The sequence below is a fragment of the Mizuhopecten yessoensis genome, unplaced genomic scaffold, assembly GCF_002113885.1.
Source record: "Mizuhopecten yessoensis strain PY_sf001 unplaced genomic scaffold, ASM211388v2 scaffold10805, whole genome shotgun sequence".
Lineage (NCBI taxonomy): Eukaryota > Metazoa > Mollusca > Bivalvia > Pectinida > Pectinidae > Mizuhopecten > Mizuhopecten yessoensis.
In genome coordinates this window covers 74,990-100,731 of record NW_018408730.1, presented here as the reverse complement: position 1 = coordinate 100,731, position 25,742 = coordinate 74,990, and the positions used below count along the sequence as shown (strand labels likewise).

The 25,742-nt window shown below is 35.2% G+C and overlaps 1 protein-coding gene and 1 long non-coding RNA gene across 2 annotated transcripts; both read right to left on the bottom strand.

The window, feature by feature from the left end:
• Positions 1-371: 371 nt before the first annotated feature.
• On the bottom strand, positions 372-2,120 carry LOC110462565. The gene is made up of 2 exons (XR_002464295.1): positions 1,708-2,120; positions 372-1,444 (listed from the first exon to the last, which is right to left on the bottom strand). It is a non-coding gene; the product is annotated as an uncharacterized LOC110462565 (long non-coding RNA).
• Positions 2,121-2,353: 233 nt separating this feature from the next.
• LOC110462564 lies at positions 2,354-24,321 on the bottom strand. Its single transcript, XM_021516556.1, has 7 exons — positions 24,099-24,321; positions 13,929-14,171; positions 12,971-13,054; positions 10,774-11,100; positions 9,116-9,282; positions 7,097-7,214; positions 2,354-6,403 (listed from the first exon to the last, which is right to left on the bottom strand). The coding sequence occupies exons 1-7, from the start codon at positions 24,139-24,141 to the stop codon at positions 6,267-6,269; spliced, it is 1,119 nt and encodes a 372-aa protein (XP_021372231.1). The 5' UTR covers positions 24,142-24,321; the 3' UTR covers positions 2,354-6,266.
• Positions 24,322-25,742: the final 1,421 nt, after the last annotated feature.

The following is a 25,742-nucleotide window of genomic DNA, read 5'->3' as shown; positions in this document are numbered from 1 at the left end:
CACGAAAATGGACGCTGATGACGATGTGTCGAGCCACCTTAAGCTTGTGTACATCACAAACAAAAAGATTTTCCTTGTGACGTAGATCACCATGGTACGAGAATAGCCATCCTTTCCCAGTGCACACGGGTTAATCTCGGTCTCGCGAAGTCTCGTTCTTGGTGTCTCCTCTGTAAATGTTGATCTGTATTTCATCAACTTTGAGTTTTGAGTATGTCATTTTTCATTACCTCGTCTAATTTGTATTTATTCATCTTGAGGGTAATGTTGTTTCTCGATGGGTTTTTTCAGGGTTTTTTTTCGTTTTCCTTTCCTCAATAAAATTGATCAGCTGGTGGTTTCTTTTCAAAAGAAAACAGGCCAAAAAGATAATAGATTAACGTTTTATTGAATATAACAATCATTAAGTATCCAAAGTAAAAATTAACACAAGCGTTTAAATTATTAGGCAGAGCCCGTGTTATGTAACTAAATAAAGACAGAGCCCGTGTTACGTGACTAAATAAAGACAGAGCTAGTGTTAAGTAACTAAATAAAGACAGAGCCCGTGTTATGTAACTAAATAAAGACAGCGCTCGTGTTATGTAACTAAATAAAGACAGAGCCCTTGTTATGTCACTAAATAAAGACAGAGCCCGTGTTATGTAATTAAATAAAGACAGAGCCCGTGTTATGTAACTAGATAAAGACAGAACCCGTGTTATGTAACTAAATAAAGCCAGAGCTCGTGTTATGTAACTAAATAAAGACAGAGCTCGTGTTACGTAACTAAATAAAGACAGAGCTCGTGTTATGGAACTAAATAAAGACAGAGCCCGTGTTATGTAATTAAATAAAGACAGAGCCCGTGTTATGTAACTAAATAAAGACAGAGCCCTTGTTATGTAACTAAATAAAGACAGAGCCCGTGTAATGTAACTAAATAAAGACAGAGCCCGTGTTACGTGGCTAAATAAAGACAGAGCTAGTGTTAAGTAACTAAATAAAGACAGAGCCCGTGTTATGTAACTAAATAAAGAAAGAGCCCGTGTTACGTGACTAAATAAAGACAGAGCTAGTGTTAAGTAACTAAATAAAGACAGAGCCCGTGTTATTTAACTAAATAAAGACAGAGCTCGTGTTATGTCATTAAATAAAGACAGAACCCGTGTTATGCAACTAAATAAAGACAGAACCCGTGTTATGTAACTAAATAAAGTCAGAGCTCGTGCTATGTAACTAAATAAAGACAGAGCCCGTGTTACGTGACTAAATAAAGACAGAGCCAGTGTTAAGTAACTAAATAAAGACAGAGCCCGTGTTATTTAACTAAATAAAGACAGAGCTCGTGTTATGTAACTAAATAAAGACAGGGCCCGTGTTATGTAATTAAATAAAGACAGAGCCCGTGTTATGTAACTAGATAAAGACAGAACCCGTGTTATGTAACTAAATAAAGACAGAGCTTTAAGTATCCAAAGTAAAAATTAACACAAGCGTTTAAATTATTAGGCAGAGCCCGTGTTATGTAACTAAATAAAGACAGAACCCGTGTGATGTAACTAAATAAAGACAGAGCCCGTGTTACGTGACTAAATAAAGACAGAGCTAGTGTTAAGTAACTAAATAAAGACAGAGCCCGTGTTATTTAACTAAATAAAGACAGAGCTCGTGTTATGTCATTAAATAAAGACAGAACCCGTGTTATGCAACTAAATAAAGACAGACCCCGTGTTATGTAACTAAATAAAGACAGAGCTCGTGTTACGTAACTAAATAAAGACAGAGCTCGTGTTATGTCATTAAATAAAGACAGAACCCGTGTTATGCAACTAAATAAAGACAGACCCCGTGTTATGTAACTAAATAAAGACAGAGCCCGTGTTACATACCTAAATAAAGACAGAGCCCGTGTTATGTAACTAAATAAAGAAAGAGCCCGTGTTACGTGACTAAATAAAGACAGAGCCAGTGTTAAGTAACTAAATAAAGACAGAGCCCGTGTTATGTAATTAAATAAAGACAGAGCCCGTGTTATGTAACTAGATAAAGACAGAACCCGTGTTATGTAACTAAATAAAGACAGAGCCCTTGTTATGTAACTAAATAAAGACAGAGCCCGTGTAATGTAACTAAATAAAGACAGAGCCCGTGTTACGTAACTAAATAAAGACAGAGCCCGTGTTATGTAACTAAATAAAGACAGAACCCGTGTTATGTAACTAAATAAAGTCAGAGCTCGTGTTATGTAACTAAATAAAGACAGAGCCCGTGTTATGTAACTAAATAAAGACAGAGCTCGTGTTATGTAACTAAATAAAGACAGAGCCCGTGTTACGTAACTAAATAAAGACAGAGCTCGTGTTAAGTAACTAAATAAAGACAGAGCCCGTGTTATGTAACTAAATAAAGACAGAGCCCGTGTTACGTAACTAAATAAAGACAGAGCCCGTGTTACGTAACTAAATAAAGGCAGAGCTTGCGATATGCAAATAACAAAGGTAGAGCTTGTGTTATGGAACTAAATAAACAGAACATGTGCGTTATGTATCCTTCTATCAGTCTCGTAAAAAAACATCTTGGTATGCTTTATACTAGAAATCGTCTGAATTATAATGTTATTTCATAGGTAAGTATAACTTAACATCAGAAGGGCCATTTACTTATAGAGTGACAATTAATACAACTAATGTTAGTTATACGTTTTGACTAACTTAAATTACAATCATATTTCAATCTTTCTTCGTAGGCTAAAATATCAGGATTTAACACTAATCAGTACAGGTGCGATACAAAATAAGATAATTTTTTTCACAATGAACAGTCAGAAAAAGACTTGCCATATGTCTGGCCATATTCATATTAAAAAGTGCTTTTTAGACTAGCTATTGGTATACCACTGAAAACATTTCGTACAAAAGTAGAGGCTTCTGCTAATGAAAATACAAGATGGAATCTAAGTTAACGTTGTGCTGCAGCATTGAATCAATCACACAAATAAGGTATGTCCTGTTATGTTGAGTCAATCAAATACAAAAAGAAACAAAGCTTTGTAATGTATAATTGAGCCAATTAAAATGTAACAAAGGTCTATACAGTAATATTGAGTCAATTAAATATAAATGTAACAAAGCTCTGTACTGTAATATTGAGTCAATTAAAAAGAAATGAAACACAGGTCTGTATAGTAATATTGAGTTCATTAAAAAGAAATGTAACAAAGCTTTGTACTGTAATATTGAGTCAATTAAATAGAAATGAAACAAAGGTCTGTATAGTAATATTGAGTTCATTAAAAAGAAGTGTAACAAAGCTCTGTACTGTAATATTGAGTCAATTTAATAGAAATGAAACAAAAGTCTGTATAGTTATATTGCGTTCATTAAAAAGAAGTGTAACAAAGCTCTGTACTGTAATATTGAGTCAATTTAATAGAAATGAAACAAAGGTCTGTATAGTTATATTGAGTTCATTAAAAAGAAATGTAACAAAGCTTTGTACTGTAATATTGAGTCAATTTAATAGAAATGAAACAAAGGTCTGTATAGTTATATTGAGTTCATTAAAAAGAAATGGAACAAAGCTCTGTACAGTAATATTGAGTCAATTTAATAGAAATGAAACAAAGGACTGTATAGTTATATTGAGTTCATTAAAAAGAAATGTAACAAAGCTCTGTACTGTAATATTGAGTCAATGTAATAGAAATGAAGCAAAAGTCTGTATATTTATATTGAGTTCATTTAATACAAATGTAACAATGCTCTGTACTGTAATATTGAGTCCATTAAATAGAAATGAAACAAAGGTCTGTATGGTTATATTGAGTTCATGAACAAGTTACATAACAAAACTCTGCACTGTTATATTGAGTCCATTAAATACTAATATAACAAAGCTATGTATTATTATATTGAGTAATCTAAATAAAAATATAACTAGGCTCTGCGTTTTAATATTGAGTCAATTAGGTTTACATTTAACAAAGCTTGGTACTGGAATATTGAGTCGATCACATAATTAATCAACATGCATTGCCAAATTGCGCTTATTACGTAACTTAGTTATGAATATTGAGTCAATTAGATGGCCGTGTAAGGTTATATTGAGTCAATTACATAGCTGTGTAAGGTTATATATTGAGTCAATTATTATTATAAAACTGTGAACGGTATTACATAGCTGTGTACTGTAATATGGAGTCAATTACATATATATACGGTAATATTGAGCCAATAATTTTACGTTCAAAATTAATACCAATATATTTATGATGGTATCTCAAAAAATATTGCAACAAAATAAAAAGTAACAAAATCATAACAATTGGGTACAAGTATTATCTGAAACGTGTTATATCAGAACATTTCTGTTACAGTTATACAATGTGCCCTGCATACTGTCCAGTATGACATGAGTATTATGATAATGAGAACAAATAACGTTATCATACAGAAGTCGCATGCCATACATATAAAAAAAAAAAGACATCTGGGATAACCCTATTGCATTGGTCTGTTAGTATTGAATCTGTGTCCCAGTGAAGCATACAAAAATATAACGTAATGGTATAAAATCATCAATATGATCGTTAACATTAATAGTGAGATAATGGAACACAGAGGAAACATAACAATACAATAATGTACATTGGTAGGCACAGGGAATATACAGTTTAACGTCATACTAACAGAGGAAATTTAACATAGCAAACCACAATGTTAAATTGAGAGGGAGACGACACAGAACCTAAAAAACAATGTAATATTGACGTAGACAGGCACCAAACCATTATGTCCTACGTAGACAGGCACCAAACTATTTTGTCCTACGTAGACAGGCACCAAACTATTATGTCCTACGTAGACAGGCACCAAACCATTATGTCCTACGTAGACAGGCACCAAACTATTATGTCCTACGTAGACAGGCACCAAACCATTATGTCCTACGTAGACAGGCACCAAACCATTATGTCCTACGTAGACAGGCACCAAACCATTATGTCCTACGTAGACAGGCACCAAACCATTATGTCCTACGTAGACAGGCACCAAACCATTATGTCCTACGTAGACAGGCACCAAACCATTATGTCCTACGTAGACAGGCACCAAACCATTATGTCCTACGTAGACAGGCACCAAACCATTATGTCCTACGTAGACAGGCACCAAACCATTATGTCCTACGTAGACAGGCACCAAACCATTATGTCCTACGTAGACAGGCACCAAACCATTATGTCCTACGTAGACAGGCACCAAACCATTATGTCCTACGTAGACAGGCACCAAACCATTATGTCCTACGTAGACAGGCACCAAACCATTATGTCCTACGAAGACAGGCACCAAACCATTATGTCATTAGCAGCGTCGTGCAATTTTATGTGAAACATATATAAACACAACAGATTCAACAAATAGTCCAACAATAAACGTATTGCCTTACCAACTACATAGGGCTCAAGGTTTTGGAAATATAAATGTTAACGAAAATCAAAATTATGAATGAAATTAGTTGGTTTCTCGAAACACAAGCGTTTAATAACAAGAGCATTAAAGGATTTAGATAATCTGACAAAGGGAGATGACTGATGTATATTTATCAAAATGTGTCACAAATACTCACATGAGCAACACGCTATGGTATGTTAGGTAAACATAACGATAAACCAGAAGATAATACTGAAAGATGATAAACTATTTACTCTAAATAGATAACACTGTTGATACCTTATCTATCGAAGGTGTGTATTTTAAGACCTCCAATGAAATTATTCAATATATAAATAATAGCCGTTGGGGTTTCACTGCAAATAGAATGTTTCATAGAGATGAACAAAGCGATGTTCCCTCTATGTTCTGATTATAGTAAACACCGCAAAACCGGTTGTCCCAATGTCCAGCCATTGTCTAAGTAAAACAGAGGGAAGTTTCTTTCTCAAACATTGTTTCATTACTCCAACCTAACCTCATACTCTAAACATTGTCACTGGACATGCAGGTATCGGGGTTATCGATAATCGTGTAACAGAAGCGTAACCTTACAAACATTAATAACGAATACCGGGACATTTTCACCAAGTGTTAATTTTGCCCTTCACATTTAATTCCTATGTTTTATGCTGTTCACTTTTATTCGCTATTATGATAAATGTACCCTCTGAAATGAGGGCGAAAAGAAAATTTGAACTGCAGCGAAAATTTCTCGGTATACGATAATTAGTTTACAGTCGGCATGTTGGCTCTTTTTTCACTAGGTAATCTCTTTAATTGGTTTGTTTACATGATCACCATCTCCAAAAATGTAGCGATTGGAAGCATCAATAGTGTTGTCACTACAGCTTTAAAGATGAAGCTGTAATGGGAACCTGTGATATCAGCTGTACTGGCCAGGGCATCGTAGCGGGGTGGTATACCTACAACAGGGAAACATAAAAAATGTGGCTCGCACAAAACCGCAATGACAGTAGAGACGCACAATAGAAAATTACTTCACATACAAAGTAAGAAAACACATATACACGATGCATACCCTTGTCATATAACCATTTCTGCCTTTTAGGACTCATTGGTGGTATTAAATGTCAAAAGAATGAAAAAAAACACCTGTCTAAAGTGTTCCAAAACATTTAGAATACAGCGAAAAAGAGAAATGTGTCTATAAACCCCTTTACAACGCTACAAAAGGTCAGTACGGATAATCTGTCTTTACACCAGTCATATAAAACGTGCCAGAATTGATTCCAGCTACCAAGTTACGTCCAACTTCGGAGACTGGTGGTTCTCCAGCAGAGCCGACCATTTTGTGATGTTAAGCATAATGACAAAATTTGAAATATATATGTCGGATTAGCCTCATAGCGGGTTTTTTTTATACCTATACTGTATGTCGTATCATGTCGTCATATTATCCTCAAATTAAATAGTACATAATATGATGGATCTTACGTATAAAATGAATGATTCCTTATATAGGGAAATTAACCTTCCATGCACAGCACTCAAATTAGAAAAGACTGTATTTATATAAAAACGAACATTTGTTATGAAAGTATAGAGAGCTTTTCTTTAAGAACATTACTTATATTGTATTAGTATCCGTGTTTTACCTGTTTTGATTTCGAGCCGGAAGTCTTCCAGCTGGCTCCTGACTTTGATGAATAACGTTTCCGAACAAGTATCAGAGATTTGCAGGATACTAGACAACGTCTCCGTTGTACGGTTCGTCTGAGGAATATATGACATTATTCTAAAATATATTTTTTATCATTTGCTGTAAATTAACATTCTTTCAACCACTTGTTTCTATATATCACACAGTATGGTCTAAATAACTTTATGATTTGTGTTTTCGATTACCAATACAATAAAACGACCAGTCGGACTCTGAAAATTGACCTGTGATCTCAAACGTTGTAGGTATGACGTAAATAAATCAGTAGAACGCCGCTCACTTTCTACATCAGATAACGGAGGAAGCGAAAGGCGAAATCTTTATCGAAGCCAAATAATGTTCCAAAAAATGTTTCCAGTTATCTTTCGTAATGTTTATTCTTTAATGATTATGCTTATTGGTTAATATCATATTACTTATTCAATGAAAAGTATGACCGCGATAGCAGTTGGAATACAGTAACTAGCGCTCTTTGCCAGTTTTGGGAGCAATAAGTTATATGATGACCGCCAAGATCGTCGGAGACACTGGCAATGGTGTCCTCTGCAGTTCTCCTTACTTATTTAGATAATATCATATACTTCAATCGTGTTGCCTTCACAACAGACACACATCTTAAGGTACGTGTGCTCCTCAAACACGAATAAAGAATTAGCACGCGACATAATGGTTACCCAAGTACCGTCATTTGTTAAGAGTGCCAGTCACACTATTGGCAAGATAATAACAATGACCTCCCCATCCCCAACCCCAACTTTTAATTTCGGTTTGGATAAAACTTTAGTGTACGATAATTGACCTTGACCTGATAGCTCAATTTGTTAGAGCGACATTATTAGGACACGCGTTCCAAGGTTCCAATACTGGTCAGAATAGATTTATCAGAGCTATAGTCATGCCGAAAATAAAGGTAAAATTTACAGTAAAGTTAGAGTTTATGGCTGTGATACGGTGATTCTGTAGTATGTTAGTAGCCTGTGTCGGGAAAGGTGGGCTGTCTATCAGCGTTATGTTTGTACCTTATCATTATCCTTACAAAAACCTACATTGTGATAATACAACCGCAACACAATAAAATAAGTGGGTCATTCACTAGCCACCGTTGATGTCAATCACGTTTTAAGTAGGTAACATATATCCTAAGTATACCCACCACACCTGGTGGACGCAAGCTAAACTTACTGTTCACATAGGCTACGCTTTATGATTTGTTTACAAATATAACAAGGTAACTAACACAACAGTAAAGACAGCACAATGAAGATAAGTTTGTTTTCAAAGTACTTCTTTAACATGCACGGTTCTATATGCCACATTTGAGCTATGACCTGTTTAGGAATGTATGGAACAGGATAGGCCTGGATATCAATAGTTGTTCGTAAAATACAGTAGTGTTGTTGTTTGTAGCTTAAAGCAGGTCAACAAATCTATCTTTGCTCAATGCATTATTGTACAGGATTCTTTCTTTATTAAAACTGTTGGCCTATCATGCTCCTGATTTGTTTGTTGGATATATTCCAGAAGCGTTTGTCAGATCTGTTATTTATGGTTCCTATATTTCTTATATATCAGACGGTATGCCTCTGTGTCGGCCCCTTGACATTTGTATCGGGTGTCTACGTCCCCTTTCTGATTTCTTTGTTAAATATGTTATTTATTTGTCAGACGTCCTACTGTTTTGCAGGTATCTTATTGTTTTTACTTTTTACAGATACATTACCTGTTAATCAATTAATTTAATTGTGGAACATTTTTATAACATTATTTATATTATCAATACTAAAAGTTACTTCCCAATGATTTTAAACTCCTGATCACAACATCAGGACCTGTGCTCTTGCGGACATGAAATCCCAGGAGCGAGTCATATACCCCTTGTCCTGGGTAATAGACCTAGCCCTTTTTAGGTTTGTGATAAATAACAAACATATATACTGTAGGGAATGTAATGTACCTGACAGGACAAAACCATGGCGTCGTTGGTCTGGCCGGTGGACAACATATCTGTATCCAGTGATATCGCCTCACACGCCACTCCAGACACATGACATTCCACTTCATCCCGTTTTCCTTTGACCCAGAAATTTGGCAGGCAGGAGACAGTTGGAACAAAGCCTTCATCTAAATAAATACAATTGAATCAAGTTTCCATCATATGGACAATGAAGTTATTATACGGAAATTCAATAACGGGTTCTACCATCAGCCATCCGAAACATTGTAAATTAGTCTGCAATGTAACATCCCTGTTGATGAATGGCATACTATTTTCTATACAAAAGTAGATACTGCTGATAATTCCCGTATCAACCTCATATTTTTTTATGTTTGGTTTTGTATCTATCTTGTAAAGATACAATGGAAATCTACTTCGTATAACTTCATCAATCCCAACAAAACTGGTAGCATTTCAAGATGATGCGGCTCTAGTCGAAGACAGGAAATAGTTTCGATCACAGAAGATACAAGACAGTAAGCAAGTATGATCTCCGACACTGATACTCCATAGTGTAGTCCGAATTAATCTGACGTGTTATCGACTTTTTTATATCAGTCTGTCGATCGTCGATTAACGTCAGAACTCCGGCCCTCTATAATATGCGGGAAATTAGCGACCCGCGCCCGGGTCGCACTTCAAACTGATATTTTAGAAACAAATCGTCACTTTCACACACATGTCGCACATGGATCGAAAGATCTATTCTTTTGGACTAGGTAGTGTCAATAACATGTTTCAAAGATCATTACGAACAGTATTTTCCAACGTTTTCTATACCAACCCATGTTTTTAATGGAAATTAGGCCATGAGCAATGTCACATGACGAGATCTCGCGTTACCGAAGGTATTTCCCAACGTTATGACGTAGGCCGGTGATATTTTAGTCACGTGGCATTAGAAGGCGGGTCTATCAATAAACTAGAGTAAGAAATATGTTTTTAGTGATTGTATTGGTTGTTTGAGGCATGTAATTTATGTTCATCTTGTGCATAAAGAATAGATCTTTCGATCCATGTGCGACATGTGTGTGAAAGTGACGATTTGTTTCTAAAATATCAGTCGACAAAACGTCAGAATAAATCGGACTATCCATAGTGGAGCCGCTTTAAGGAGATATTGCTTATGTTAGGACACACCTGTCCAGGAAATCATAATATTCAAAATTGACTGGCCCGAATATTGCTAATTGGAAATCTAGGCAGGGCTTTACGGACGACTGCTGTCCGACAAATGACCAAATATGTGGAAAGTTTTGTTGAATATATCAAGAAAGTACGTCGTTTTGCAATGTATTCAAAAAGTTATATTTGTCCACGTCGTTAAGGCAGTGGTATCTCGAATGGAACAGAAAACTTTACATCTTTTTACACTTGTCGAAGGGAAACATGATTAACTGAGAGGAAACAAAACATCACGTTTCCTTATCATAATGGCCAATATATCTTATCAGAGAATAATAACAACAGTGAACGTTGTCGCTGTCAGGGAAATATGACTTGGGAAGTTAAAGAAGAATAGAGTATGTATGACATATGATAGCCAACGTATAAGGACTGGGAACTTACCACTCCTTTAATTACAAATAGATTGTGAAACACTATAGGAAACTTACGAACATTGGTAGAAAACCCGAGAGTGTGGGTATCTGTAAATTTGTCTGTTGTCCTCACGCGACAGGCCACATTTCTATCTTCAGAGCCCAAGTCCACGTCGACAGTAGCTGTTCGAGCAATTTTGATGCCGTTTATAAGAATGACGTATGATATGCTAAGATCTTGCCTTCGTGTTGCACAAACTAATTTATAAGTGCCGGAAGTGAGGTTAACTTCCTGTAACGGGAGGTCTGGTATCCCTGAATCTCTGTTTACTGTGACTTCCGGTCCTGATATCACATCTTGATCGATTTTTCGTAACGTTAAAGATATATGACCAATATCCCCTGTAAAATATATATATATATATTATTAATAAAGCTAGAACATAAAGAAATATAATCTTAAACTTCACGCTTATTTGTTTTCTGGTGGAAGGGGATATGAGTGCGTGTCAAGGTTTTGCCATCCCTGTTGGATATTTATGAAGCCGACCATTGTAAAAAATCATAATTTCATCGAACGAGAAATGTTTAATGAATATGACTCTCAGTTCGCTCATCCGAGGGATGGTCTTAAGTATTTCATGGTATCATTATATGATAATGGGTATGCTTATTCCGATGGGCACATGTCAGGATGATCACAATGTTTTCTTTGTCATTCTGGCCTACTTTTTGACATTCGGCCTTGATCATTTTTCGTTTATCGGCTATCTACGGAGTGTTATCTGATATGCTATCAGCTATGTATCTATGGTGTTGTTTATAACCTAGTGCAATACCTATCTAGCATATGATAATTATATCAGGGCTAGTGTAATAACTGGCAGGGGTGAAACGGAACATTCGAAACAGGGACGATATTTAAAAGAGGTATGGACAGTCGATCCTCAATTGAGGGAGATAACCTTGGTTTTAGAAACTGCCAACAGCAGGGACCGACAATCCTGACTTAAGAAACCGTCAATCCTGACTGCAGCACCACTTACCACTAGGGACTGTCAGTCCTGATTTTAGAAATTGCAGGGTCTGCCATCCTCATTACAGTGAGCACAACAGTGAATTAAACCGGTGCTCTATTTTATCATCTTTGACAAAAGAAACGTTGCAATATAATATTTCAAAAGTAAAATATAGAGGTATTTTGCTCGTAAACACTTTGTTCGGGAAACACGAGATGACTAAATATTACGTGACCTAATCTGTGTTTTTAAGCAGATATTTTTTTTTGCAAATGTTGGTTATCTGAAGCCATTTAGTTTATCACAGTACGATTACCGTGACTGTCAATATGATTATGACGTCAGCAGTGAAGGTTATTTATGGTTTGGAGAAAACCTACACAGGTGTTATTTTTTATCAGACATCGCAAACGACATAATTTTTTATTTGCACGGAATACATCCACAATTGTAGATAGCTCACATGAGGATGTGTTTGCACCGCGCAATAAGGTAGTGCTAGCGCCGACGTCATATAAATATGTTTATGTCTGTTGTGTTAGTTTATTAACATAACTACAAGTCTGTTTATACGTATAAACAATTATTTATTATTAATAATCACCCTGCTTCCCGAATACTCGAACTCGAACGATGGCAGCTAAAACCATGCTGTTTATAGAATAGTAGTATCATCATTTAATCATTGCACATTTCAATTCCTCTATCTGACCAGTGGCTTTCCAGTTTAAAGGGAGATTTATATCAAAATGTCGTCTTTAAGGTTGTGTTACATATCAGCTAGGCACGAATATAACTGTATATTAGGATATGTCAGATTCAACACTGTGGTATACAACTGAACCAACAGTTTTACAGCTACGTGGCAACGCGTATGACTTTTGTCTTGTAAGAAGTTGAAGGTGTATGTTCAACCATAAAAACTACAATGTTAAATATCACACTGCTTACGAAAAGTACGAAATACATGTTCTTTTAACTTTGACATTACAAATTGTGTTATACTTATTTTTCAATTGTAGGCATTAATGTATCCATAAATATAACAGATTGTAGATGGCAATACATTATTGAATTTGACGCGGATTATATTTAAACAACAATGGAAAACCTCGATCGTTGTTATTCTCGGCCTAGTTTGGTATGCTATGCACCATTGATTTGGTCTTAACGTTGGCCCTATCAAACACTGTACGATTCGGAAGGTGCCATTGACCACCTTTGACAATGTAGGTATCAATGACACGACTCACCTTTCATAACCTTGAGGGTTTCTGTTTTGTGGTATTGTACTTTTGTGCCGCAGGTATAGTTCCCCGAATCTGTGAGTGTTACTCCTTTAATTAAAGCATATCATCAAAATGGTTGTATATATCATTTTTATAATATTTTAATGCCTATTTCATTTGTCCATAAAAATGACCAAGTTAACATTGAGTATGTGTATGATTCTCGTACAATTTAACACAACCTACTCGGCATCATACTGTCTAAGAAATAGAAGAATTCCTTTAAAACATGCCCCCACTCCAAGCTTATTCTGATATCTTTTATTACACGACATATAAAGTTATATGCTTATTTTGTCGATATGTATGAACAAATGAAAATATTTTTCATAATTAACACCAATGAAATCAATTGATTCGAAAAATACCAGGAAAATAAATTAAAACAGCCGTTTCAACTTACTCAGGCACAGTCGCTAGTTTTAAAATTAACATTTAGTCGAACAACTTCCTCCTCTTAAGATACAAATAGGTTCATTCAATTTACTAAAAGGTAATATAAGGTTGTATATAAATGTATTTACTGTACATGTCACAACGTGTTACTTCCTTTACGAGAGTAGACTGGTCCTCTATCAACACACAAACGATGTCTGGCTGCCGTTCAGTTCACATTTAATCGGTATATTTTCTTATAATTTATTACTATTGGCAGTTAATCTATTGATTGTTTTCCCCCCAAATAAATAAGACCGGCATTAGAGAAATGCTGGATGTCCCTTCACAGTATAAATGATATCACGCATACCCATAATCCGCGACAGACAATACAAACAAACAACTACAATACCGATAATGTCAAAGTTTACAACCATTTACATTACGGGTTATATATGGGAGTATGCTAAATAAGGGGGTTTGTTTAAAATCTATGTTTTGGAAATTATTTTGAATCATTAGAATCAGGAAAAGCAGTGCTCACGTTTTGATATTTCTATTACAAATGTTTGGTTTTCTGGTCCCGTAGAAAAGTGATGAAGTTGGAAACCGTTATTAGGTTCGAGTCGTGTGTTGATTGCTAAACCGGTCATGACGTCCCCTTTCGTCACCGCAAAGAACACGGGATCAAACAGCAAATGTTGTGGGTTAACGGTGACATTACAGGAGAAACGAAACATGTCCCCTTCCTCGATGATGCTTTGCTTCAGCTGACATAGGCACAGCTCTGTAAAATAACGAAATTAAGTTTAGCTGAAATGATGAAATGATATTTCTATCTGATGCCTCGTCAAGTATGACATTGCTACCCTAGAATGTCAGTTATTCTACCAAGTCTGCGATATAAAGAAACTTTAATTTTCAACCGTGTATTATAGGATATTCATCCATGCACCAGCATGTTCTCGTTAAGAGAAAGCCATGCACATGCAACGCTCTTCTAAAAGCCTCCCACGTATTGGAAGTGGTCTCGAATTAGCTTCGCTTTAGGTCCTATGAAACGAAAACAAGCCATCAGGTGACCTACACACAGCTCACTTGTTTTCATTCGCTATATGGGGAGCCATTCGGAAGAGCATGAATATCTTCTTCATGTATGTATTACATTTGTATCGCTTTAACAATATGTACATTATCCAAAACCATTTTCCATGATAAATTAAACTGATATTGTAATAATAATACTGATCAAAGTTAATATAATCCAGGAAAGTGTTATTATCAATGGTGTCCTGCATACATACATACATGCATGCATGCATGCATGCATGCATGCATACATACATACATACATACATACATACATACATACATACATACATACATACATACATACATACATACATACATACATACATACATACATACATACATACATACATACATACATACATACATACATACATACATACATACATACATACATACATACATACATACATACATACATACATACATACATACATACATACATACATACATACATACATACATACATACATACATACATACATACATACATACATACATACATACATACATACATACATACATACATACATACATACATACATACATACATACATACATACATACATACATACATACATACATACATACATACATACATACATACATACATACATACATACATACATACATACATACATACATACATACATACATACATACATACATACATACATACATACATACATACATACATACATACATACATACATACATACATACATACATACATACATACATACATACATACATACATACATACATACATACATACATACATACATACATACATACATACATACATACATACATACATATGTACCGCGTATATACAAAAGTAAAATAATCCACACAATCATTTAGCGCGGGTTGTCTAAAATAATCGTTTTTCTTATAACCATCTACACCGCAGGCATTTCTGACGTTATCGTTCAATCAATTTCACAATACAGAGCATTGATATTTGAAATATCTCTTAATATCTCGTTCCGACTAAGGTACGAAAGATTCTCTATGGAAGATCATCTTGTGGATCGAGCAGGGATATCATTTATATAAGATAACACATTGTGAAAAGCACAATGAATATTACAGTTTAGCATTTTGTATGTCAAAACTGTTCTTCTAAAAGTCAGACAGAGATATACATCTTCGGCTTATTAAAGGGTATGACTGAACATGCCGTTAAATCCTAGCAGCTCTCTTACTCAAGTAATATGACTTATATGCATTTTCTTACGTTAAGCACTCAATACTTGAGATATATTGAGAAATATAACCGACCAAATTTCAAAATAATCCGAAGAATGGAAACGAATGAGAGATTATGTTTAGCAGATTGATCTTTAATTACGTATGTTTGTAAAACATCACAATCTGTTTCATAATTTACTGTATATGAACAAAACGCCGTTATGTTTGCCAATCATCATAAATTGAGTATGTGATTATTGTGACGTCAAAATGGGTATAATTACACATGTTATAGGATATCACTAGTGCAACTAAAGTGAATAGTATTTAAATATTTTGTAGAAATGTACAATTCACGGCTGATTTGAATAAACAAAAAAATAATTAAAGTATGAATCAAGTTTTTTAATATTTTAATTTCGGTATTCCCCCAATGCTAGATATTTTCATGTTACTAGTATATCATATAAACTAAAACATGGACAGCACAAACAGTGATGACGTTGTATACAAGTCCTTACTTAATCAAAATAAAACGCTGGACTTTCTGTTGTCAGCTAGACAACGTTAACGATATTTTGTATTACTAATAGGATTGATATATATTTTTGAACTCAATATGTACTGTTTTAATATTGTATAACAATTGGGTAAGGGCATATCATTGAACTCAGTATGTACTGTTACCGATTACGAATTATGAAGGATGACCATGATGTTTTATCAAACGTATTTCATCATATCAGGTATGAATCATTCCCAAGGGCAATGCTCCTGGCATTCACCTTGAAAACGAGGTTTGTGTTTGATGTTTGCCTTAAATAAATATATATGATATCTCGATTAAAGGTTGAGGTCGCCCGAACTCTTCATCCCTAGATGTGATATACCCTCCTCCTCTTTTGCTTCTGTTACATTTTATAACTAAGATAACTCGAAGGAAGTCTTTAAGGTCCCCCGTACTTTCCCGTCCTCGGTCGTTAAATTTTATAACAGATAGTATATGTACATATTCACTATTTACTATGCAATAGATTAAGAACCACAATCCTGATATTTATTTCCCTGATTAGCTTTAAATGTAACAATAGTTGATACAAGTCGAGAACATTGATTTTGTTTGCTTGTGGTTTAACTTCCTTACTACAGTCAGAAACATATGAAGAACTGTTATTATGAAATAATTATGAGATGCCTAGACAGAATTCGCCGTTGAGTTTGGTTTGGTTGGTTTAGTATTGTTTAACGTCCTATCAACAGCTATGGTCATTTAAGGACGGCCTCCTCTGTGTGCAAGATGCATGCGTGTAGTGTATGCGTATGTGTTTTGGGAGGCTGCGATATGTTCGTGTTAGTCTCCTTCTGATAGTGCGGAACTGATGCCGACTTTATAGTGCTACCTCACTGAAACACACTGCCGAAGACACCAAGCAGGACACCCCACCCGGTCACATTATACTAATAAAGGGCGAACCAGTCGTCCCACTCCTAAATTGATGAGCGTTAAGTAGGAGTAGAACCTACCATTTTTACAGACTCTGGTATGTCTCGACCATAAGACAGAACCAGAGCTGCCAACCTTAGAGATTAAGAAATAGTAATCTCAGGTAGTATTCAAATGCTTTTTTATGTCATTTCCGCCACCGTGCGAAATCACAAAATCACAGCAACACGGAATGCATCGGGCATAAGTAGTTCCTTTGGCAGACTTTACAATGTCCGGATACAGCTTCGGATATTCCCCTCTAAACGTCGGAATGGATAATTTCCTTTTTTTCCTAGGAGAAACGTCTTCTTGCCCGTCCAGTTTGACACGTTTTTCCGCCATTTTACTTCATCTACAAACGTCCTTTTCACATTGAATTAACTCCAGCCTATCTCGAGAATCGATGCAAACGCACGTGTGTATCTGATTTGCGATTATAATACTGAAAACGGACATCGGGACCGGATAACGGCGAAACTAACAAAAAAACGGAAAAATTCCGGATTTTTTTAAAAATCGTAATTTTACTTAGAAAATCGTACTAGCGTAATTCAGACCTCAAAATCGTAATAATTACGCCTAAATCGTAAGAGTTGGCAGCTCTGCAGAACCCAAAGCCTTCCTCACAGGAAGAAGAAAGTTGTTTAGAGAGAAGAGAAAAGACAAGATCCCAAATGAAGTCGCCTATTACGATCATGCGATGGGGGCAGCAGGTACAATAATTTCACCCTACCTGTAGGGACTCCGCCGGAGAGAAAAAGTAAATAGGTAGGAGAGAAAGAAATAAGGAACGAAAGGAACGAAGCGAAAAAGATCCCAAGTGTTGCTAAGGAGGCAGCAGATAGATTTTGGACTCTACATTGTCCTCCTCGTAAAGATATGTCGCCTTTTATGATACACATTCAGTGGAATACAGCATGTCTTGATTCTTCAATGTCCACTAAACAGAAGACAAAGAAGAACTGTCCTACTAGTGGTCCAATATGTCCGCTTTACGCTTGACATTGTAACCACTGGAGCCAGTATAGTCCACAATGGATCCCAATGAGTTCTTTTTTTGATAGACTTTTGGTGCACGCTACATTGTTTGGTTGCGACAGAATGATTGTTATAAAGTTGTTTCTATTCTATTTCATGGAATATGATTGCAACCTTTCCTTAATAATCGTCCGAGATGGCAAGTGTCTTTCCTTTGTCAACAAGTAAATTCATGATATATTTGAATACCACAGGTATGAAGTACAATGTGTTATCCTTTATTTATATTGTATGCTTGTTATTTGAGACATTTAATGATCCAGTCACCTGGATCAGGAATGATGGGATTAAATAAATCTCATATTTTACACGATATGATTTCGTAAAGTGCAAGAACAATGGCTAAGTTCAGTAAGCTTTTTATGGAAGGAATTTTTAAAATATTGTATTTTGTGATATAATTTTCTTTCCATGGTCTAAAGAGAGAAAGTATTACAAAGACAATATAATGTGGTTTTAATCTCGACCTATCTGGAAAGGCTATCTCAACTACGCCGGATATTGACTATGTACCGTCACGGTATCGATATACGAGTGTGCTCTGTATACTACACTGATCACGAGTGACCATTAATGTCTAGACACGCGAGTCCGGTCAAGCCTGTTATGAGTGGTATAGACATGATTTGCCTAAGGACCATTCCGTGTTGTTCACCTCGGACAGGGTAGTTGAGCTGATTGTTTCTCTTGCGTTGTGCCAAAATAAACATATCTTTGGTCTGGAAATAATTTGAATGTGTACATTGGCACCAGAAAGTGTACGCCATGTTAACATATCGGTCAACGAACATACGAATATTGAAAAGATTAACCTAAATAACAGATAAAGTTGTCCTTTATCTGTTAAGTTCAATCTAAAAAATACTGTGTTTTCCTTTCTACGGAACAGAACTAGAATGCAAATCTCATTAAGAAGACTATGCCGGACCATCAGTGATACCTGGTCTATATCAAGTCCTGTGATTGGTTTCCCTGATCGTGTTTTGAAATACAGAATCTTTCTATCAACTGGTATCATATTCAAAACATTATTGATGTTTGAACAATATTATTTCATAACAGAAAAAAAGTGAGTGAGTGATCTGTTTCGTTAACCCCTTCTGTATTACAAGAGCCAACATATTCGGATGAGCAAATGTAAATGTTTGAGTTTATGTGCTGTTTCGCTTATGGGACCGGATTTCAAGCATCCCATTTACTCAATCCGCTTGAATATTTACTTTGTAATATTCTATTCGTGAACCATACAAAATGATATGTCTGTGGAAGATGAGGTAACGAATTCTTTGTCAATGAAACATACTAAAATATATATTTGTCACTGCGTTAATTATATACCTATACTAAATGTGGAATTAATATCAGCTACGAAGGAGAAGGTCCGGTTGATGATCGATAACTGTAAGATTCGATTTCACTGAACCTTCATACAGATTGGCTGTTCTATCTATACAATAACAAGCCGAGGTCCACTCAAAGCTACTTTTTAACAAACAACTTTTCATTTCTAATATGTCTTTCTCAAAAAGGTAAATAGAAGTATAATACTGCTTTCATTCATTAATATTCATGCAAACTGTGAACGCACAAGCAGACTAAGAAAAACTAGTGTTTCATGGAATTTTAAATTTCCAGGCAGAATTCAAATTGACTATGAATCTAAACAAGTAGGTAAAAGTTCCAACAATAACAATCGATTTAACAGGCTACCATTCAAAATAATCACATACCCCTACCTTAAATCAATCCTTATAAAACAAATCATCACGATAGACGTGAGAGACTAGCAAGCATTAATGTCAAACCCATACATCTATTAACATTAACATACGAACCACTGTTAATCTTAACAAACACACGTACATCTATTAACCTTAATATACGAACCTCTGTTAATCTTAACAAACACACGTACATCTATTAACCTTAACATACGAACCTCTGTTAATCTTAACAAACACACGTACATCTATCAACCTTACCAAACGCACCTCTGTTAAACCTAACAAATACACGTACATCTATTAACCTTAACATACGAACCTCTGTTAATCTAAACAAACACACGTACATCTATTAACCTTAACATACGAACCTCTGTTAAACCTAACAAACACACGTACATCTATTAACCTTAACAAACGAACCTCTGTTAATCTAAACAAACACACGTACGTCTATTAACCTTAACATACGAACCTCTGTTAAACCTAACAAACACACGTACATCTATTAACCTTAACAAACGAACCTCTGTTAATCTAAACAAACACACGTACGTCTATTAACCTTAACATACGAACCTCTGTTAATCTAAACAAACACACGTACATCTATTAACCTTAACATACGAACATCTGTTAATCTAAACAAACACACGTACATCTATCAACCTTAACAAACGAACCTCTGTTAACCTTAACAAACACACGTACATCTATTAACCTTAACATACGAACCTCTGTTAATCTAAACAAACACACGTACATCTATTAACCTTAACATACGAACCTCTGTTAATCTAAACAAACACACGTACATCTATTAACCTTAACATACGAACCTCTGTTAATCTAAACAAACACACGTACATCTATTAACCTTAACATACGAACCTCTGTTAATCTAAACAAACACACGTACATCTATTAACCTTAACATACGAACCTCTGTTAATCTAAACAAACACACGTACATCTATTAACCTTAACATACGAACCTCTGTTAATCTAAACAAACACACGTACATCTATTAACCTTAACATACGAACCTCTGTTAATCTAAACAAACACACGTACATCTATTAACCTTAACATACGAACCTCTGTTAATCTAAACAAACACACGTACATCTATTAACCTTAACATACGAACCTCTGTTAATCTAAACAAACACACGTACATCTATTAACCTTAACATACGAACCTCTGTTAATCTAAACAAACACACGTACATCTATTAACCTTAACATACGAACCTCTGTTAATCTAAACAAACACACGTACATCTATTAACCTTAACATACGAACCTCTGTTAATCTAAACAAACACACGTACATCTATTAACCTTAACATACGAACCTCTGTTAATCTAAACAAACACACGTACATCTATTAACCTTAACATACGAACCTCTGTTAATCTAAACAAACACACGTACATCTATTAACCTTAACATACGAACCTCTGTTAATCTAAACAAACACACGTACATCTATTAACCTTAACATACGAACCTCTGTTAATCTAAACAAACACACGTACATCTATTAACCTTAACATACGAACCTCTGTTAATCTAAACAAACACACGTACATCTATTAACCTTAACATACGAACCTCTGTTAATCTAAACAAACACACGTACATCTATTAACCTTAACATACGAACCTCTGTTAATCTAAACAAACACACGTACATCTATTAACCTTAACATACGAACCTCTGTTAATCTAAACAAACACACGTACATCTATTAACCTTAACATACGAACCTCTGTTAATCTAAACAAACACACGTACATCTATTAACCTTAACATACGAACCTCTGTTAATCTAAACAAACACACGTACATCTATTAACCTTAACATACGAACCTCTGTTAATCTAAACAAACACACGTACATCTATTAACCTTAACATACGAACCTCTGTTAATCTAAACAAACACACGTACATCTATTAACCTTAACATACGAACCTCTGTTAATCTAAACAAACACACGTACATCTATTAACCTTAACATACGAACCTCTGTTAATCTAAACAAACACACGTACATCTATTAACCTTAACATACGAACCTCTGTTAATCTAAACAAACACACGTACATCTATTAACCTTAACATACGAACCTCTGTTAATCTAAACAAACACACGTACATCTATTAACCTTAACATACGAACCTCTGTTAATCTAAACAAACACACGTACATCTATTAACCTTAACATACGAACCTCTGTTAATCTAAACAAACACACGTACATCTATTAACCTTAACATACGAACCTCTGTTAATCTAAACAAACACACGTACATCTATTAACCTTAACATACGAACCTCTGTTAATCTAAACAAACACACGTACATCTATTAACCTTAACATACGAACCTCTGTTAATCTAAACAAACACACGTACATCTATTAACCTTAACATACGAACCTCTGTTAATCTAAACAAACACACGTACATCTATTAACCTTAACATACGAACCTCTGTTAATCTAAACAAACACACGTACATCTATTAACCTTAACATACGAACCTCTGTTAATCTAAACAAACACACGTACATCTATTAACCTTAACATACGAACCTCTGTTAATCTAAACAAACACACGTACATCTATTAACCTTAACATACGAACCTCTGTTAATCTAAACAAACACACGTACATCTATTAACCTTAACATACGAACCTCTGTTAATCTAAACAAACACACGTACATCTATTAACCTTAACATACGAACCTCTGTTAATCTAAACAAACACACGTACATCTATTAACCTTAACATACGAACCTCTGTTAATCTAAACAAACACACGTACATCTATTAACCTTAACATACGAACCTCTGTTAATCTAAACAAACACACGTACATCTATTAACCTTAACATACGAACCTCTGTTAATCTAAACAAACACACGTACATCTATTAACCTTAACATACGAACCTCTGTTAATCTAAACAAACACACGTACATCTATTAACCTTAACATACGAACCTCTGTTAATCTAAACAAACACACGTACATCTATTAACCTTAACATACGAACCTCTGTTAATCTAAACAAACACACGTACATCTATTAACCTTAACATACGAACCTCTGTTAATCTAAACAAACACACGTACATCTATTAACCTTAACATACGAACCTCTGTTAAACCTAACAAACACACGTACATCTATTAACCTTAACATACGAACCTCTGGTAACCGTAATTAACATATGTTAACGTAAACATCCGAACTTCTAATAATCTTAACAAACACGTACATCTTTTAAACTTAACAACCGAAAAGCTCTGTTAAAACTTAACAAACATATGTACATCTTTTAACCTTAACATCCAACCTTCTGTTACGCTTTACAAACACAAGCACATATTTTAACCTAAACAACTGAACCTCTGTTAAACTCTCATTATAAAAGAAGGTACATATTTTAACCTAAACAACTGAACCCCTGTTAAACTCTCATTATAAAAGTAGGTACATATTTTAACGTAAACATCTAAAACTCTGGTCAACCTTAAAATAAAACATGGATATCATTGCAACTGAACACTTTAACCTAAGCTCGAAGTTCCTAGAGACTAATGTGTCCTCCTCTAACCCCGGTCATCTACAACTGTGTTTGCTAGTTAGCTTTAAACTTGTCGTGTCCACCTCACCTAAACCCATCCTATGTGTTATTCCTATCCCATCTAAACCCATCCCAAATCGTCCTAGATATGAGTTAATAATTACAAGCCTGAAATAGAATGTAACGAAGCTTTGCCTTTAAATCCCATCAGTATAATGCGACGTGTGTTTGCTTATTGAATGATAATGTTGTTTAAACTTAGGAAGCCATGTGATTCAAGGAAATGTTCTTCTGTATAGCTAAAACGAAGTAGATCATGGTTACGGGTGTGAGTCTGAACAATGTCGGGTCGGACATCAGTGATAGTTGATCAGACGACAGCTAACCTGACAGTGATAGGTATAATACATCAGTACACGCTGTACATGTTGGTCACTGTAGGATGAATCTCTCGACACAGATAGCTTGGTCACCTGGTTTATATAATTAACCCAACCAATGAAACAAATATTTCATAATACATATAAGTTTGATGCTTCACATTATCAATGGATAAGAAGTGTTTTTACTCACGGAAGCAGAAAAACTCGGCTATCAATAAAACTACCGTCTTCATCTTAAATCCGTCAGATGCACACTGTCAATAATCACACATGTAAGCACACATGAATTACACATGATGCATGTTGAGGGTTACTTCTTTTGTATGCGTGCGGTCCCTGATAGCGATGTACTTAGCTATTAGTACATCGGGTAGATTAATGGTTAACAGGCAATGTCATCCTACTGGAGGGTATTTACACAATCGTTTTAAATGGCGTCTCTTAAAGCAAGGACTGGTTCACATGATTTAATCTTTGTGATTTCCTTTTCTGTTTTTCCAGATCATTGTTATATGTGAATGCCTCGATAAAGCCAGCTATTAAGAACACGGAAGGCGCACACGAACATAAGGACATTTGTCATGTAGACGCTTTATGGATCCTTTTTCTTTTGTTAACAATTATGAGATCCTTATATTCTAACATCTATTGTCAAATGACACAAAATGACTCCCTTATTTACCTTTGGTCAAAGCGATACAGACACCCACTAGGAATGGACAGAGTTCTAGTAGCTTTACATTAAAGGATGTTATTTTCTGTCAAATTGAATTAACATTGGTAGCGGCGGCACCCACAAGTTGATACATTGACCTCATGCGGAATGAAACAACAAGAGAATACCGAAGTGTCAAAAACGAATTCGAACTCAAATTGATGACACTGGGGCAAAAGATTACGAAGAAAATACTTATACGGAGAGTAACAAGTACAAGGAGAATAAGACCAGGTGCCCGGAAAGGTATGCGTCTGCTGCACTATCTGCCACCTAAATCTAGGTCAAATCCAAGTAATGTCACGTCCTCAAAACTAGAACTCGGGTAGTGACAGCAAAACACAAGAAACACTTATTAGCATAATAAAAAAAATCGACTTTTATATCAGACAGAGAAAGAGCATCAATTGAATTTCATCCTCTGACAAATGATAGTTACAGTAAATATTAGGATATTTACCACTCACATTTCATATCAGTGAGAATCTGAATTAAAGAGAAGTTAAAACCTTTTGAATATCATTTAACTTTCCAGTATTTTGTGTCAGATTAAGTATTGTTTAACGTCCCATCTACAGCTATGTTCATTTTCTCTTTCGATATCTGGGCCGTGAGTCAACCAAACCAGACGGTAAGGGGTCATGTTCCTCTGTTCCTCTGCAGGCATCACATAAGAAAATTCCATTGATTTTTGGTACATAAAGTAACATGCATGCCTTACGTTTACGATATAACGACAATGCTAATGACAGTATACTTACGTTGACTGGGTAGCTCAGTTGTTTAGAACGACAGTATACTTATTTCATAGTTGTACATAGTTACAGTGCTTGGCAGTGGTATGTAGATCCTTAATACATGTTTCAGCAGTGCCAGTTACAGACTGTGTGAAATCATTTAGCCATAGTATCATACACAGGTATTAGAAAGCGATTGTCAAACTGACCCAGTATTAGTCAGTATCTAATTCGAGACTGCCGAACAATCGAATTCATGTTCTGTGTAATACCAAGATTAATTAGGTATCAACAACCTTGTTTTCCTTTATTTCAAGCAAAATTAGGGTGTCCCTGTATGTTTCACAGTGTGCTGCTTTTATCTTTATTCGGACGCTTGCTA